Source organism: Strongyloides ratti (assembly GCF_001040885.1).
Source record: "Strongyloides ratti genome assembly S_ratti_ED321, chromosome : 1".
In the NCBI taxonomy this organism is placed as follows: domain Eukaryota; kingdom Metazoa; phylum Nematoda; class Chromadorea; order Rhabditida; family Strongyloididae; genus Strongyloides; species Strongyloides ratti.
Window position 1 is genome coordinate 3,488,905 of NC_037307.1, and position 19,591 is coordinate 3,508,495.

At 20.3% G+C, this 19,591-nt stretch overlaps 5 protein-coding genes across 5 annotated transcripts; all 5 read right to left on the reverse strand.

Annotated features, from left to right (window-relative positions):
• Positions 1-963: 963 nt before the first annotated feature.
• SRAE_1000112700 (Hypothetical protein) lies at positions 964-2,844 on the reverse strand (the record flags this gene model as incomplete). The annotated part of the gene is made up of 3 exons (XM_024648045.1): positions 964-1,044; positions 1,090-2,685; positions 2,749-2,844. 3 exons carry the CDS (start codon positions 2,842-2,844, stop codon positions 964-966), a joined length of 1,773 nt encoding a protein of 590 aa, XP_024502062.1.
• A 375-nt stretch (positions 2,845-3,219) lies between these two features.
• On the reverse strand, positions 3,220-4,780 carry SRAE_1000112800 (Synaptotagmin beta; the record flags this gene model as incomplete). Its single annotated transcript, XM_024648046.1, has 3 exons — positions 3,220-4,363; positions 4,414-4,563; positions 4,638-4,780. The coding sequence occupies 3 exons, from the start codon at positions 4,778-4,780 to the stop codon at positions 3,220-3,222; spliced, it is 1,437 nt and encodes a 478-aa protein (XP_024502063.1).
• Positions 4,781-7,734: 2,954 nt separating this feature from the next.
• Positions 7,735-8,073, reverse strand: SRAE_1000112900 (Hypothetical protein; the record flags this gene model as incomplete). Its single annotated transcript, XM_024648047.1, has 2 exons — positions 7,735-7,899; positions 7,963-8,073. 2 exons carry the CDS (start codon positions 8,071-8,073, stop codon positions 7,735-7,737), a joined length of 276 nt encoding a protein of 91 aa, XP_024502064.1.
• A 2,857-nt stretch (positions 8,074-10,930) lies between these two features.
• Positions 10,931-11,521, reverse strand: SRAE_1000113000 (Hypothetical protein; the record flags this gene model as incomplete). Its single annotated transcript, XM_024648048.1, has 1 exon — positions 10,931-11,521. The coding sequence occupies one exon, from the start codon at positions 11,519-11,521 to the stop codon at positions 10,931-10,933; it is 591 nt and encodes a 196-aa protein (XP_024502065.1).
• Positions 11,522-11,997: 476 nt separating this feature from the next.
• On the reverse strand, positions 11,998-17,370 carry SRAE_1000113100 (TMC family-containing protein; the record flags this gene model as incomplete). Its single annotated transcript, XM_024648049.1, has 3 exons — positions 11,998-13,285; positions 13,450-15,873; positions 17,036-17,370. The coding sequence occupies 3 exons, from the start codon at positions 17,368-17,370 to the stop codon at positions 11,998-12,000; spliced, it is 4,047 nt and encodes a 1,348-aa protein (XP_024502066.1).
• Positions 17,371-19,591: the final 2,221 nt, after the last annotated feature.

The following is a 19,591-nucleotide window of genomic DNA, read 5'->3' on the forward strand; positions in this document are numbered from 1 at the left end:
ATAAATTGTTGTTTATTATTTTTTCTTATTTTAATGTTAATTTTTCCATTATTTATATTCAGATTTTGGCTAGTAGAATTTACAATAACTTTTAATTATTTTTTTAAATAAATTTTTGTTTATTATTAATGTGTTAATTTTTTAAAAGAATCATTATAAATGATTTTCTACAATTTATATATGTTTTTTCAAAGAATTCTAGAAGAAGAATTTTTATATTACACTTTTGAAGGGCAAAATATTTAGTAAAATAATAATAATTATCATTTTAAAGAATAAAGTATATCCTAGAACCAAATTAGTTGAAGTTTTGAAAATAAAAGCAATTTAAATAATAAAAAAATATGGGAATATATAGAAGAATTTTATAAAAGAATCATGACTTTAAAATACTTTATAAGAAAAATAAAAATATCTACAAATAAATGTAGAAATTATGATTTATTAAATTCAAATTTTTAAAATCACATAAAATCTTCTTTGTGACCGAAATCTTGAAAACTTTATTTGACTAAATTATTAAAAACTATTTATAAACCTTTTAACTATAGTATTGATAAGCATATTGAAAATAAAATTCTTTCAAAGAAAAGTTGATTCTATTTTTTTTACTCTTGGCAAGAAAAGTTAAAAAGAATAATTGATAAAAGTAAATTACTTCTTTTAAAATAAAGAGACTAGCAATTTAATTTTACAGTAAGATAGAAAAGAAGTTGAAGTATACTATATTAAGAATTCAGAAAAACAATACAAATTCTGAAGATAGTTATGGAGACTTGAAAAAAATTAAAAAATTTATCATATTTGTAATGGTAAAAAGTTTTATCTTATTTTAAAAAATGACAATATTGTGATTCTGAAAATATGAAACATTACTTTTGGGAAAAAAATACGACATCTGGTTTATTTTTTGTTTTTTTAATTTAATATTTAATTTTTTATATAACAATAAGTATAAAATAATTATAACATCAAACGATTATAATATTCTCCAAGTAATGTACTAGCTATTTTATTAAGAATCATTCTTCCACCTTCAGGTATCTAAAAAAAAATATTTAAAATTTTATATTTTTAATAATGACTTACAATTTCATCAATATTCTTTTGAGTTATTGTATTTACTTTATCACCAGTTTTTTGAATAACAATATTAGATAATGGTTTTTCTAACAAAATTGTTGTATCAGGTTTAGTGGTTGTTGTTGACACAAAAATATCGTGAGATATTGGAGATCTACGAATATTTGATGGTGTTTGATGTAGGGGTGAGATGATTGCTCGTAAAGCTTGATCTAATGTTGGTGATGGTGTAAATATTGAATGACTTTGTAAAGGACTAAAAATATTTAATGCATCAGGTAAACCATCTAATATTGATGTTGGAGGTGATTGTGGTCCTGAAAAAGGTGCTAAAACATCTGGTACTGTAAATTCATAGGATAATTCTGGTGTAAGAGTATCATAAACTTTATAAGTTTTACCAGGAACTAACTGTTGCCCAAACCAATTGACTGTTCTTTCTGGTTGAGATGGTGGTGATGGTGGTAACGTTGTAGAAATTATAGTTGACATCATTGTTAATCGTTCTGTTTTTGGATATTGTGGTTCAAGTGTTGTTCTTTTTGGTATCTGAACATAAACACCAGTTTCTAATTTTAATTTTCTTAATTTTGGTTTAACAGTAACAGGAATTGATGGTACTGAATGATCTTCTGTATAACCTTCAGAAACTATTGAATCACTTGATGGAAAAAGTATGTCATTACTAATTTTTTGATGTGTTTTATTTCTTATAAATGTTTTATATTTCCATTTATTTTCATTAGCATCCCAATATGCTTGGTATCTTGGTTGTGAGTCTCTATTATTTTCATCAACTTCAATAACATCTAAGTTAACTTTTCTTTTAGGTGACATTCTTATATCATTTTTTATATGTTGTTTATAATAACTTTTATCATATTTATTTGTTTTACCTTTTTTAATAATATTCTCAGCCATCTGTATTTCTTCTAATAATTTAAGAAAAACAACATCAGATATATCTTCTGTATCTTTATTCTTCTTTATTTTATTATTTATTTGTTTTTTTATTATTTCTTTATTAACTTTTTTTTTCATAATAACATTAATCTTTTTTAATTTTCTTCTTCCTATATGTTGTTTATCTTCATTAGATCCTCTCCCACATTTAAATCTTCTTGTCGTTACAGTATATAAAATTCTTCCATTGTCTATTTTTTTATGTATATCAGCTATATACTCAAATGCTACTTGTTTTTCATTACGAAATATTTCACCACCAACAAATATTTGCCCAGGATTGACTTCACCAACACCTTGATCAAAAGAATTTAATAATTTATCATATGTACAACATTTCATTTTCATTGTTGTATTTGTTAATTTTTCATATGGTAAAAATTTTATTCCCCCAACCCATTCACCTGATTTACCACAATGTTTTGATGGAAAACCTTCTTCACATTTAACAATAGATTTTGAAGAATATTGATTTATATATATATCTTCCATTCTAAAATTTTGAGATCTTAAATACCCATCAGGATGCCCATCAACTTTCCAAAATTTTACATTACCTCCTACATGTGTTCCATTTGGTAGCCATCCTAAACATGTTGCCTTGGCACATCCTAATATTGGTTGACCATCTTTTAATGCCTATAATTATATTAAAAATATATAATAACTAATTATTATTATTTTTTTTTATATTATATATACCTCAAAACTAAAAGGAATAGTTCCATTTCCACATTGACTACTTTTAACATAATTATTTATAATAAATAGAAGATATACAATTAATATTAAAATCATTTATGTAATATATTTTTTATACCAAAAAAAAAAAGAATAATAATGATAATAAAAAATAATAAAATTTTTTTTATCAATTATATTAAATATTACTTTGTCATGACCGACATTTTTAAAAAAAAAATAACCTAATTAAGAAATTTCTTTAAATTATTTTTACCTATTATAAATATACTAAATGTTAACAACATTTTAGACAAAATTATTTGAGTAAAAACAATTAAAAAAAAATAAAAGAAATAAAGATTTGATATAATTTATGAAGATAAAGAAAAAAAAAACTAATTTATTATTAAAAAAATTAAAAATTAATTTACATGAATGTAAATAAAATAATATTATAAAAAAGAAATAGATGAAATTAAATAAATTTAATTATGCTCTCTCTAATTGATACCATCGAGCTTGACATTTTTGTTCATGTATAATACCTCTCCATAAATCTTTACATTTATGAAGTGGTATATTTATTTTTCCTATTATTTTATGAGACATACCAAATGTACCATATTCAGTAACAGCTTCAACCTCCAATAACATATCACAAAGAGAATTTTTTGGAACATTAAAATTTAATGATTCATTAAATTGTGGATTTGATGTATTCTTTTTTGAAGATGTCTTTTTTCTTTTAAGTCTTTTTTCACCCTCTAAATGGAGGAGTGATATACGAATGGAGGTACTAACTTGTGATTCATTTGATGAAATAGAAAGATTTCTACCTTTAAAAACATTTACCGTCAATCTTTGGGCTTTTGATAAATATGAAAATGATAAAAGTACCTCACCATACTCATTTCCGGCACCTTCTTCTATTGGTAATACCTCAGCCCAAAAACATAATGGTTTATCTGTAAATTGGGTTATACCTAATCTTCCTAGTGTTAACCATATATAACCAATTCCTTCATCAACAGAAAATTGATCATAATCATATACTAATATTTCTAAACGACATTGTGTTATATCAACATTTGAAGGAATTTGAAAGAAAAATTCTTGATTTATTTCTGGATTATTTGTATTTTTATAAACTTTTGATGTATGAGTAACTTTTCCCTCTTTACTTTCAGGAACCTCAAGACTAATCTTAAAATATGGATTAGGTAATTCTTCTGTCCTTTTAGAAATTAATTCATTAGCCTGTTTAAGAATAATTGTAAATAAATTTAAAGTTGAATCTAAAAACATAGAAATTTTAATACTACCACAACAACCACCAGATGTTTGTTCCTCATCATAACATGATTCCATGTCACCAAAACTTGTCTTATACAAACCACGATCAATTTGATTTTGGGAGATACCCTCAAATAATGATGTATGGGGTTTATTTAATTTTGGTACAACAAACAATCCTGATAAATTTTTCCTATCAACATTATTATCACTATTATTAAGATTTAACAAGTAGTCTTTGTTATCCAAATCTGAAGTTATATTTTTAATTATTGACTTTCTTCTATCACCAACAATAACTTTTGAAATACCACTACACTTTGACTCTTTACTTGGTATCCTAAAAATAATAATTATAAATTAATTATTAAGTGAAAAAGTAAAATTTACATTATTGGACTAGAATGTGATACACTTTCATCCTCAGTATCCATTCTCCTAATATTTTTGTATTTTATAGTTTTTATCTTATTTTGTATTTTGTTATTTGAACCATAAATTGGTTTTGATGTTGACATTTCCAAAAGATTATTCTCATACCTATTTATTTTTTTTAAAAAAATTAAATTACATTTTGTTTTATTTTTAAAATTTTTTTTTTTAAAAAAACATACCAATTAAGGACAAAATTTTGCTTTCTCTTTTGTAATATAATATATCCCATTATTATAGTAACTAAAAACATAGTACCTCCTATCATTACAAGGAGAAAAATAGTGTTATCAGTTAAAGGATCATCAAAAAATTGGAAATCCATTCTTTTTATCTTCAAGATTTATTTTTATTATTTTATATAAAATATTATTTTATGGTATTTATATAAAAAAAAATATTTATTTATGAATAAAAAGGTGAAATAAATTAATTTTTTTTTTGTTTATTTACAAAATATGGCATATTATTAAATAATTAGATAAGATATAATGTTTTATTATTTTTAAAAGTCATATTAATATTATTATGTATAATTTTTTTTTTATCACATTAATTTATGTTTTTTATGAGAGATAATTAATGTTAAAATCTATACAAAAAAAAAGAAAGGATAATTAGAATTATTTTTGATATACAAAAGTAAATATATATTAAATTAATGTTAATAATAATTAATGTTAATAAAAATAGCTTTATATAAATAGTTGTTGCAAAAAAAAAATTATATAGAAATATATATAGAAATACATATGTATATATAAATAACTTAGTATTATTTAATATTTTAAGAATATCTAACTTTATAAATATTATATATTATTTAAGGGCTTTAAATAAATAAATCTATATTATCAGGTGAAATTAAAAAAAAAATTATCATTTTTTATGATATTAAAACATAAGTTAACATTTTTTTTAATAAATAACTAAAAAAAGAACATATTGATACGTTTAAGAGCTATTAAACTACTTAGAAGAGATAAGAAGATTTGATTAAAAAAAAATTATTTTCACAATTATCCATCTTCAATTTATTTAATTTTGTTTTTATTAGAATTAACTAGATAAAGAATGCAATTAAAATATTCAATTTTTAAGTTAATAAAAATCTAAAATATAAAAAGTTACAGGAAATTTATTTTTTTTTAACTAAAAATAATTCTTAAAAAGTTAGATTTTAATAAAATTGTACATCTCACATTTGATTAATATATAATAATATTTCATAGTGCATTTTAATTAATGTTCTTTTAGGATGTTACTTGTGTGAAATAATTGAAATAAGAAGTGATATTTTAATGAAAATACTTCGACTTTTAGACATTACTATTTCTTATCACATTATATTAATAAATATATGCTTAATTTGAGGGGAATAATAATAAGAAATATACATTATAGTATATTACTTAATTAAGAATATGGTTAAAAAATGTTTTAAAATTACACTTAACAACATATAAAAGAAATGTTAGAGAAATTATATTAATTAAATATAAAATAATAATAATTTTTAATATAAAAAAAAAGTATCAATATACATGTTTTTATTAAAAAAAAGAAAAAAAATGTTACATAAAAATTTTTCCCCACTTTTAAACAATATAAAATTTATTATTTGATCTTTGTTTTGGGTATAATTAAAAAAAAAAAACATTTTTTTTAATATGCTTTGAGTTATTGCAATAATTCTTGTAAATATATTTTACCAAGAAAGTAATAATAAAACAATAAAGATTAATTAACAAATTAATATATTTTTTTTACAAAAAAAATGTTATACATCATTTAACATTTACAAAATAATGCTACTTATATTATTGACATTCAAATTGTTTATTGTTTTGAGTAAAAAAAAATTGTTTTAAACTATATTTCTGATAAGGTAATATCAATATAATATTATTTTTTTTAACTCATTTTTTTTTATATCTTTAAAGTTATATCTCAAAAAAACAAATTTATCGTAAAAATGATTAATTGTAAAATAGAATCAGTAATTTATCTTTTTAATATTTGTAGTTAAATGTTGTTATGATAAAAATAAATAAAAGAATACAAGTATAATAAAATTACTCAAGTAAATATGAATATGTAAACATTAATTCATGAAAAATAAATATATAAATAATAGATACAACATTCTTAAAAAAAAAATAAAACTACAATAATTATACTTTATGAAACTTAAAATATTTCTAAATTGTATAATATTTTTTCAAAATATTTTGACAAAAGGCATGTTATATTAAAAAATAAGAACTAATAAAATAAGGCTAAAAATAAATGCTTATATAAGATATATATATTTTAATTATTACCTAAATATAATTAAGTATGTTTTCAATTGAAATATAATTTTGTAAAACATTAAATGGAAAATTTTTTTATATTGGAAAAAAAAAATAGCCTTACAAACAATAAATAATTACCATCATAAATATTTGTAATCATTTGTAGGTATTTTTTTTAGTAATTTAATTTTACTTATTCACAAAACACATACACAATTCTTTTAGAATGAATCTTTTTTATCATTAAAATATTATTTTTATTAATTTCTTTTTAATAAATATTCTTTTAGAAACATCTGTGGTTTTGAATAAGAAATAGAATTACTAATACTTTAAATTTCAATCATACTTCTAACATATCTATTAATTATAATTCCATTTACAATAAAAAAGACATAAACTTTTTTGTCTATTTTTTTTTTTATTCAATAAAAATTTTTTTATACAATAAACATATAAATGTTACATAATGTTTCTGTTAGCCTTTATTTAAAAAAAATCATATTTAAAAAAAAATGAATAATTGATGAACCATTAACATTTAAAAATAAAATTAATTTTTTTTTTTAATTTTATCAAAATTATTTGTTGTTATATAAAAAAAATAGATTTAAAAAAAAAATAAATTATTATTTTTTTGTATTTGAGTATATTCTATTTTATTATACAAAAAAAAAATTATTTTAATATGTAAAAATAATAATTATGATTAACTTTTTTACTTCTTTGTTGTAGTGAGAGAAGATAATGTTTGTCATATCATTGAATTTTTTTTTTTTGGCTGCTTTCAATTTGTCTTATTTTATGGGTATATAGAGATTTTGTTACTGGTAAAATTTGATGTAAAATTAATGTTTTGAAGTGACGTCAGGTAGAGTTCTACAGAAAGATTACATATATATTATAAGTTGGTAAAAAAAAAAATAAAAAATAATAGAATGTATTATTTATTTATGAAATAATTCTACCTATCAAATCGTAGTTATTTATATTGTAATGTTCTTTCTGAAGGACTTTGCCATGGTTCTTCAAGTATTTGATTTGTATCTCGTGGAAGAAAGTAACTGGAAGGCTCCGAACCATAACGTCTACCTCTTGTCGTTATGTCACCTTGAGGCCCTTCACCAAGAAGACCACGAAATACATGCTACAAAAATTAAAATTTTTTATATAATAATAAAAAAATATTTTTTTTTTTATTTTAATTTACCTGAATTCGTGTCATTTTTTCTGGAGATGCCTCTCCACATTGGAATAAGATACTAAGAAAAGTACCAATAATAATAAAGAATAAACAAATATTTTTTAAAAATTTCATCATTTTTCTTTTTTGTTAAATAATTATTAAAAATCTTTAGTCAAATTTTAAAGACCTATAATATTAAAAAATTAATACTAATTAAATCTGCTTATCTTTTAAAAAAAAAAAGAAATTTTTTTAAAAAAGGTACTATAATAAAAATATAATATTTGTAATCTTTGTTTTTAGTTCTAACATTCATAAAAATTCCATTAAAATAATTTACATAAAAAATTAAAAAGAAAATATATTTTTATCTATACATAACTGATATCTACTTTTTGAAGTAAACAAAGAACTATAATATTACTTAAAATATATTTATAACTCTTTAAAGTTTAAATTATAAATGATTATCAAACATTTAAATATATTCATTATACACTAAATATAGTAAAAAAGTCTTTTTAATACATTTTACTATTATATGTATCTAATTTTCTTGTTAAATAATATTATAAAAAGTGAAAATATTTTATTATTTAATAAAAAAAGTAAAGTTTTTAGGTTATGGCAAATAATTATACCATAAGTTTACTTAAACTTTTATTATAGGTGTAAAATATTTTATTAGTATTTTAATGATAAAATAAAAATTTATATATATCCTTCCTCTTAATAATATATATATATATATATATGATATTTGAAAAATGAACATGTCAATAGATAGAACAATGATATCATTTTATTTCTTGTATTAAAATGATATATTGTAAATTAAATAAAAATAGTTTTTGATTGACATATATTCATTTTTATATTTAAAAAAAAAATGTTTAATCATTATCTTTTGATAAGTCAAATTAATTTAAAAAATAAAAATATCCATCTCAAAAAAAGGGGGTGTTTGTTTTTTTTTCTATTTTTTTTTCTCCTATTTTTCCTATTATCATTTAAATTTGTTAATAATAATCACTATTCTCTTTTTTTGTAATTTTGTTTGAGGTAAAAAAATTATATAAAGGTATACGGTATATATTATTAAATATATAATCATTTGTTTTTATGATAAAAGGGTAACCTTATAAAAATAATTATTTTAAATTATTTTTATTAGAATTAGATGGTAATTGAAAAGAAATAACTAAAATTATACAAAATACGAAGATTATTTTAAATATTGATGTTTTTAGTACATAAAAAGGTTAAGTAAAAATAATTATAGTATAGATTCTTGATCATAACTTAATTAATTCTCTATTTTTCTTAATATTTAAAAAAAAAAAAAATAATAATGTGGAGGAAAAATAATATATTTAAAGAATATTATAAAATGGGAAAAAAAAATAACTTGATAATTATAAAAATATTTCTTTTATATTATTTTAAAGTAATATATTATGATAATAAAAAAAAATTGTTAATAAAAAAAATAATTTATTGTGACTAAATTACGATATATTAGATAATGATGTTTGGTAAATTGTTACAATTCACTAAAAAGACAAATTAATTAAATATATATAAAATTAATGAAAAAATATTACATCAAATATCAACATCCTTTTTGTATTATTATTTGTACCTTAATTTATTTCATATATATATATATATTTTTTTTTTCTATTTATTTATTCAAATAAATAATGTTAAAAAAAAGTTATAATAAATTTTATTAACAAAATATATTACTGTAAGGGTTATTTATTCAAAAAAATTTTTTTTATTTAATTTTAAATATTTTTAAGGTTTCTTAATTTAAATAAAATGGACATATAAAAGTTGCAAAAAAAAAAAAGTAAAATATTATAATTTTATTACAAAAAAAGATATGAACATTTTTGTAATATATGTTTATACTTTTAGAAAGTGGTGGATTTAATTACATACCCTACAAATCATAGTTTAAGAAATAATGATAATAGCAACCATGCAATTATATAAAATAAAAATTGAAACTTTATCCTTGGTATAAATAATTATTGTATAAAAATATTTTATAATTATATGGGGGTGGATTGGTAAAAATTAAAATATATATACTATAATATTACATTAAAAATGATGTTATTTTAAAAAGAATAATGTAATCAGTTAATATTTTATGGTCAGTTAGCTTCACATTTATAATCATTTAACTAGTTTAATTTTCTTTTATCTATTATCTTTTATATACTTTTTTACTACTTTTACACCTACTTTAATAAATTTATTACATGCTTGAGATGAAAAAATTACTTTATTTCGATTATCCACATTTTTGAGTAAATATTAACTTTAAAATGATTATAGTATATTAATCATTCTAAAAAAGCTATTACTTTTATTAAAGAAAAAAAAAATAGAAATAGATAAAATAAAATTGTTGTCGCTTTCTTTAACTTTTATTTATCTTTATAAATTGGTATAAAATTTAAAAAAAAAAAATATTATGGAGGTATTTATAATATATGTAGAAAATAAAATAAAAAAAAAGATAACTTGAAAAAAAAAAGTTTTTTTTTTAAATATTAAATATAAGATGCAAATGAAATTTTTATAAGTTTATTATAATGTGTACGGAAAGTATATCATTTCCAATCTATTAATATTTATAACTTATTATCTTAATAATTTTAAGAAACATATTAATGATTACATTTTAAATTAAGGATGAAAAATAGATAGGATATTTATTATAATCAGTATTCTATCATTATTTCTTTTTACTTTAGAATAAAAGTACTTTTAAAAGTTTTATTATAAAAATTTTACCAAAATTATTTAAGAAATTTTTAAGTAATATTAAAGCTTTTTATTTGATGAAAAAATAAACAAAAAAATAACATACATGAGATGATAATTAATTTTTTTTTTAATTATATTCAAAGAAATTTTTCATTTAAAAACTGGTATATTTTATTAATTTTTTTATCTTTTGTCAATTTTAATTTAATTAATTAGGTACTACACGGGGTGAATCATCATCTCCAAATTCTACTCTAGGAGCCATCCTACAAACAGGATCTGAAAAAGTTTTTAAAGGTACATCCATTCTTCTTGTCAATTTTATTTTATCTTCTTTTTCATTACCTGATTTACCTAATAAATAGTCAGCTCCATTTGACGCAGTGGCTATGGCTGTTGACAGTAATTTACCTTTTGAAAAAATATTTTTCTTTTTTAATGGAACAGATGATGATACTTTTTCATTATAATTATCATAATTTTTTGTTTTTTTATCATTATCTTTTTCTTTTATCATATCTGTTAAACATTTTATTTCCACTATATTTCTATTTTTAACATTATTGTCATTTTCTATTAATGAAGGTGAAATTTCATTAAAACTTTGTTTCTTCTTACTTTCTTTTATAAATCTATTTTTGATTGATTGTAATGAAGATCTTTTATTTCTAACTTCTTCTATTGAAGGCCATGGTTGAAATGTATCAACAACTTTATATTGTGGAAAAACATTTTTTATTAAATCACTTTTATTATTACCATTTTCCTCTTCGAGAATTTTACAATGATGTTGTTCCATTTCATCATTACTGTTTATTAAAGTTTTAACATCTTTTATCATATTTCTAAAAAAAAAAGGGAAATATTATAATAACATCAAAAATGATTTCCCCTTCCTGATAAACAGTAATGAAGTATTTAACCAAAGAATACTATAACTTTTCTATTAATATACATATAACTATGTATATATGTCACATGCAAAAAAAAAAGAAAGTATCAACAAAAATAAAGATGTAATTATAAAAATTAAAAGTTGAATAAAAAAAAAATGAATTCTTTCATTTTTAAAATACATAACCACGTAAAGGAAAATAATATTAACTAAAAAAAAAAAAAATTTTTTTTTCTTTAAATTTTTGTTGATATAAGGGACAAAAAAAAAACAATAAAGGAAATAATTATAATAACAGATGACGTTTGATAATACTTAACAGATTAGTAACCAAAAATTATTTGTTTCAATGGTAAGAAAATAGTAATAATATTAATTTGTTATGAACATTTTTCACAAATATCATATTCACTTTGTGTATCAATCTCCAATGGCATGCAGGGAGGATATTGATATAAATTTTTAGTATAAACAGACCCTTTAGAATTTTCTAAATTTTTACAACTTGTACTATTTTTTCTTCCTGATAATGGAATAAGTTTTGGTGTATCGAGACTTGTTATACTTCCACCAATTTTTATTGATGCTGTTTTTGATGGATTTTGTTTTCCTGAGGATGATTGAAATACAACAGTTAAATCATTAGTTGAAAAATTAGAATTTGACAGGACCGTTGGAAATGAGGCTAATGAAAGACCAACAGAATTTGTATTATTTAAATATTCATTTGATTGAAAATTTTTCATTAAACTTTTAACATCATCTGGTGTACCAGATAAAGGAATATTTTTCTTACTTAAATTATTATCAGAAATAATTGAAGAGAAGTCATCTTCATTGATACTTTCACTTAATTGATTATGTTTATGTGGTATTGGTATTACAACAGAATACCTATGACCACATCTTCCCATTTCTTTATTACTTTTAATTTTTAAATTATCCTTCATAACAAGAGATTCTCCATCATTTTCTTTAACAGATTTTTTACCATCTTTAAAATTATTATTTGAAATATCTTGATTAATAATATTAGTAATACTTCCTTCTCTTGTACTTGGTGGTGTAAGAATATTCTTTAAATCTTTAATTTCATCTCTTTCATCACTTGGTATCAATGATTCATCATTAATAGTACCATTATATACTCTCCATGGTTCACGTTTTTTTTCCTCCAAATCACATACATGAATTTTAAGTTTCTCTTTTTTTCCATTTTTTTTTCTACTTCTATTATTATTATCACCAGGAAATATTGTACCACCATGTTTTAATGTATCAAAGAAACCTTCTTTCTTTTTAGCACCACCACCAGCTAATTCAAAAATTTTTTTCTTCTCCTCTGTTCTTTCATGAATTAATTGTTGTTTAAGGTCACTGTTAGCTTCACGTAATCCTCTTACTAATGATACCAAAAAATATATTGTTAAAAATAATACCAACATAACAGGTATTATAACACCAGGTGATACTAAAAATCTTAACCATTTTAATATTTTTGGATCAACTTTTTCTTCTAATACATGTGTAACAACTTTATAAAATGTATCACTACCAGCAAATGGACCACAATTTGATGATGGTCTTTTTGATGCTATTACAAAACCAACTGGAACAGTACATAATAATAACCATATTAAAAGTACCATAAGATAAAAATTTGAAGATCTATAATAATATTGAATATTATTTGATGATAGATGAATATCTTTTAGATCCATATTATCATTTAACTAATAAATATTACTAATGTTAAAATTAATAACAATTATATATGATGTTATTTAAAATTATTTAATAATAAAATTTCTTAAAATTAATGTTAAACTTACCTACTATCTCTAAATATTTCACTGGCAGGAACATTACATGTCATCACTGTCCACCCTCTTATATATAATAAAATAATTAATTTTATATTATTAATAGCAGGTAAAAGTGGTGCAAAGAATAAACCAAGCCATATCATTCCTTGATTATTAATAATATGTAAAACATTTTCAGCAACTTTAAATTCACCATACTCAGGAAATATTGTTTCTAAATCCCAAAACCACCATGTTGAACAATATCTTACCCAAAGACCACGTAAAAAATCTATAACAAATATTGAAGCAATTGTTATATATAAATCCATTGTTACTAGGCGAACAATTTCTTGACCAATCATTGTTTCCCAACATATTTGTCCACTATCATTTCTTCCATTTATTGATGGTAAATTATAATTTTCTTTAACTTTATGAATTAAATTATCATTTGTTGGTTTACGAAATATAATAGCAGTATTATATTTAGCATTTTTTTTATCATTAATTGTTTTATTATATTTTATTGGTTTTAATGTTGATGTTATAAATTTTGGATTTTTTGTTTTTCTACCTTTCCATTGACCAGCTCTGGGAGCTTTTGTTGTTGTGGGAAATTTTTTTAATTTTGGTGTATATAAACTTTTTAATGTTGGTAATGGATTAGTTTGTAAAATTTTTATTGGTTTTTTATTTTTAAATTTTAATTTATCACCTGTTATATTTGTTTGGTGGGCTCTTAAACCTGATACAATTGATATATCTTTATCTGTTGTTGTTAAATTTTTTAACTCATCCTCAATATATTCATCTTTTGGTGAAATTGTTGTTGTAATAGAAGTTAAAATAAATGTTATATTTTCATTTTTTCTATTTAAACTTTTTGGATGTGATTTATAATTTTTATCTATTAATTGTGTTTCTTCTGTTGTATTATTATTTGTATCATTAATTATTGTTACTTTACCATTTTCAACTTCACCACTATCAATAATAGGAACAACTGTATTTTCCATATAATTTAAAAATGCTTTCCAGGTAAAATTTTTTCTTGGTGATGATCTACTAGCTTCAGCTGAAAATTTTCCTAATTGTTTATTCATACCACCTAATTGTCGACGTAATCGTAAAAACATTTCTCCTTCTAAAGGTATTTCATCAAAAATAGGACTTCCACCAGTATTTGATGCTCCACGAATATTATCTAATTTATCAAATAAAGCAATAATAAGAGTTGCATAATTAATAAAATATAAAATAAGAACACGTCCTAAGTGAAATCTTAATGCTGTTCGAGGATGAAAATTTTCAACTTTTCCAATTAAATCAAAAATCATTGGAAAAACATGTGTTATTGTAGCGACAATTGAAGGTACCTGATTTTTAGATAATAAATTTCCACTATCATCTTGAACATGTTGATTGGTATTTGTTGAACTGGAATGAACGGCAAAATATATAATATATATACTTGCTCCTAACATTGCTAAAATTATTGAATTAGTAAAGACTCTTGTAACAACTTGAAGCCATCTTAATTGTTGCCTTTGTTGTATCTTTGATTCAGCAATACTTTCTCTTAACTTTATAACAATAGCCATAACAGAATTTGAGGCTGTCTCACTGTTACCAATAGTATAATCCCAACCAGTAAAAACTTTCCAATTAAAAATATATTGTTCCGATTTACTACCAGCCATTTTACTTAATCTGGCATTTGCAGCTACTTTTCGAAGGATGGCAAAAAATGAATAACCAAAAACAAGTAATACTATTACAAAATATGCTAATGGTAATGCATATTTTACTTTTGTTCCAACATATTTATCATCAGAATAATAACCATAAAATAATGGACTATATTTAAGGTAACCATCAAATTGCCAAATAACTTGTAATTTAGTTGTTATATTAACCTCATTTTCTGGTACTAATTTTCTTGATGCTGTCCTCATTTTTCTATCATTATCTGCAGTTGCATCAGCCAAAACTTCTGGTATTACAACAAAACCAACAACAATAACAGTTATTATAAGATTCATAAAAACAATCCATCTTAAAAATGTAAAATATGATGAAACAACACTCCCAAAATGTGATTCAATTTTTTTAATTTTACTTTCCCATGGAATAAAATATGTATGAACATTTGAAAACCATCTTTTAAATTTAAACCATGCTTTTGTTAATTCTTCTTTTATTGCATGTGTCTTAGATACTTTTGATTCATTTTGTTCTAAATATTTTCGAGCCAATCTTAATGTTCTCCTTTTCCTACTCATATCCCATGGTTGGCATCTTAATTTATTTATTACTTCCCTTTTTTGTCTAATAAGATCGAGAAGATTTTGTCGTGTTGGTGGTTGTTTATTTCCATCTTCTTTTACCTGTTCAGTCTTTTCTTTTTTAATATCATTACCTCCACCAGTAGTTGTAATGTCACTTTCACTATAATAAAAATTTATATATAATAAAATTATTCATTTTATTATAAAATATTATAATAAATAAAAATTTCTTTTTAATGCCCTTATAATATATTTATATATCTTATTTTGATTACTTTTTAAAAGAAGGAAAATGATAAAAATCTGTTTATTATTAGCATACCAAATTTTTACTAAATAAAAATAGAAAAAGTTTTAACAATTTTTTTAATCAAAAATATTGAAAGTCCATACATTAGATTGAAATCATAAATAAATAAAAACTTATTAATTTTCAATGATATATATTTAAATATTACTTATTTTAATAAAAGAAAATTTTAATTGTTCCCCTATCTATACATATATTATTTTTAATTTAAAAAATACAATTGATATTTTGATAAAAATTTAATACATTATTATTTGATGAAATCTTTTTAATGAATTCATTAATTATAATATTAAAAAAGACAATTTAATACTTTTTAAGGGTGGTCTTATAAAATAAATTATTTATTTTTTTTTGCCAACCATTATCTATACACTCTTTTTTAATATAAATTTTTATTATGGTAAACTTATTTTGTTGATGATTTTCTGCATAATTATAAAGTAAATAAATAAATTTTCTCTTAAATATCAATATTCATGAAAAGTATATTAAACTTTTAATGATACAAGTAATTTAATAGTAACAAGTGACTAAATTTTCTCATATAAAAGTTTAGAACATTCTTTAAACAAAATTTAAAACTATATATTATAGTACTTTATAAAAAAAAAAAATATCCCAACTTTCTAATGTGTATAATTTTTCCTTTTGAAAAATATTTTTAGAAAATAAATTACCCTTTAAATAGTTGTTTACTCTTTTATAAAGAAAAGATGTACTTTTCTAATTATAATGGATCAAGTTTCAAAAGATTTTATATGATAATCTAAAAGACATAGATGGTTATAGGAGTAAAGGAAAATTATATTAGCACCTGTTTAACTACTTTAAATGGATATTTAGTAGTTTAATAATAAAAAAGATAATAATAAAAAGAAAAATCTTTTAAAAACTTATGATAAGTTTTTTTTTTTAAAAAAAATAAAGATATATAATAAAAAGAATTTTAAAAAGAAAACATTTAAATTTATAATTTAATTATACATAGAATATAATTAAAAATTCTTACCCAAATGCATGTAAAATATCAAATAATTCTTCATCCAATGTTAATTTACTACTACTTCTTTCACATAAATCGCTTTGTTGAATACCTTGAGTAGAATTAGAATACATTTGAGAGAGTCTTCTTTTAGTATTAGTATAAATTAAAGATCCTCTCCTTGAATAATATTCATGTTCATTAATAGAATCATCTTTATTATTATTCATTATATTATAACAATCTGAAGTAGAAGAATGCCGTTTTGAGTAATGAAATGTTGTTGGGGATGGTTCTCTGAATAAAGATCCACTACGTACTAAAGTGCCAGGAATAAGTGAAGATTTTAGGACTGCCCCCATGCTATTTTTATTTAGAATGTTTGTCGTTCCCTGTCTCTCCATTACATTTGCCATAACTTACAATGAAAATAAATAAAGATGAGGGTAAACTTTTAACGAAAAATTACATATACCACTAAATATTAAATTTAACCACTTTATGAAAATTTTTTTTTTTTAAAATAATTTATTATAAAATATATTCTTTAAATGTTCATTTAGGAATAAAAAAAATTGTTTCTTTTTTTAAAAGTTATCAAGAAAATCATAAGAAAGGTAGTGTATTTAAATTATTCTTATTGAATATATTTAGAAATAATTTTAAATATTTAATTTCTTATAATAATAAAATTAATTTTTTAAAAAACTTTTAATATTTACTAAGAATAGAATTCTATTGTTAAAATAAAAAAAAATATACAGCAAATGGTAGATGACGTTTTGAGACTTATTAAAATACCTTTATATTTATAATTTTTATGACATTATTTAACAAATTTTTTATTTTATTAAATATTAAATTTCTTTGTTTTCTCATTCAAAGATTATTTTCATAAAGATTAACATTAAAAAAATGGAACATTTATTCTTAAAGTATATATATAATCTTTATATATATAAAATATAACAACATAATTTTATATAAAAAAGAAATAAATTTTAAAAGTTAAGTTTTTATTTTATAAAAAAAATGTATATTTATGATGTGATTTGTTAAAAATTATATCCAAACTAATAATATTATTTATTTTCTTATAACAAAGATGTTCTTAAATAAATATATAGTTGATAACTTATAAGGCTAAAAGATTGAACCAAGTATAAAAAAATATTAATCATCTTTTATAAATGTTACATATCAGTTACTATCAATCATTTAAGATTTAAAACATGCCATGTATATCAACGCTTCACTATAGAACATTTTAACAGTTAACAAAAATGACTACTAATAAAATATCCTTTTATAGATAATAACATATCCCATGAGATTTATCACAATTTTGGTTTCTTTTTTAAAATTTTTATATTTAAAATATTGCTTTAAAATTTTAATAATAACTTTTGATTTTTGCACAAGATGTGTTATTCTTTTATAGTGAAAAAAAAAAGTTATAGAAAGTCAAAATAAATAAATTAAAAAAAGGGAACTTGTCTAGTATCATAATACTATTAAAAAAAATTTTTTTTTTTATTTGAAATGTTTAATAAAAAAATAAATAAATAAAAAGAAGGAATAAGATTCATATATGAAGGTGTACTATTAAATGAATTGGCAGACATTTAGAAACATTTAACAAATAATTCAAATCTTTTCATTCATAAATAATAACCATATAACTTTGTCTTTCATGCTTATTGAAGCAAATAAGTTTTTATATACTTTATATAAAAATTTTTTAAAAATCTTGTCTATACTCTATTATATTTATATACGTCTTCCTAGGTAGAGATTAAATTATTACATCACAATGAATTATAGTTGGTCTTTATAATTATTTAAAGAATAAAAAATTACTACTGCTTTTATAGTTTTTATTCATTGAGTTTTATATTAATATATTTAAAGTTTTTAAAAAAAAATTATCTGTTTTAAAATGTTATAAGTTATATTAAAATACATCTTTGATACCATATAAAACCACTTAGTACTCAAATTTAAATTCTTATTGTAAAAATCACTTTTATAAATAACTTTAGATAATACTTTAATATTTTATTTTCAATTGTTTGTTTAGGCTTGTTATCAAAATAAAATAAAAAATATTAGTTATTGGGGAATTTTCATTAAAATAAATAAATTTATATTGTTATAATAATAAAAAAAAAGATTAATTTGAAGACCAATGAAAAAAAGCTATTTTATTCAATTTTCCAGTTACTTGCTGTTGGCATTTAAAAAAAAATACTATTTTATATATTTTAAAGTACCTAAAAATATACTTTAAAAAAATATTATTTACGAGTTAAAATTGTTAAGGTTATAAAAAAAAAACTACATTACGTGGTATAAAATTGTTAATTGAAGTATATATTTTAAAATTGTTTTTTTAATAAAAATGATATCTGAATAATCATTAAAAATGGGATAGTAGAAATTTAGTAAATAATTATTTAAATTTTTAAACATTGAAAAGTTTAAATTAATCACTTTATCTTATCATTATTTTCTAAATGCATATGTTATTATGATGGAAGAAATTATAATACCATATATCTTTTCTGTTTAATTTTTTTTTTG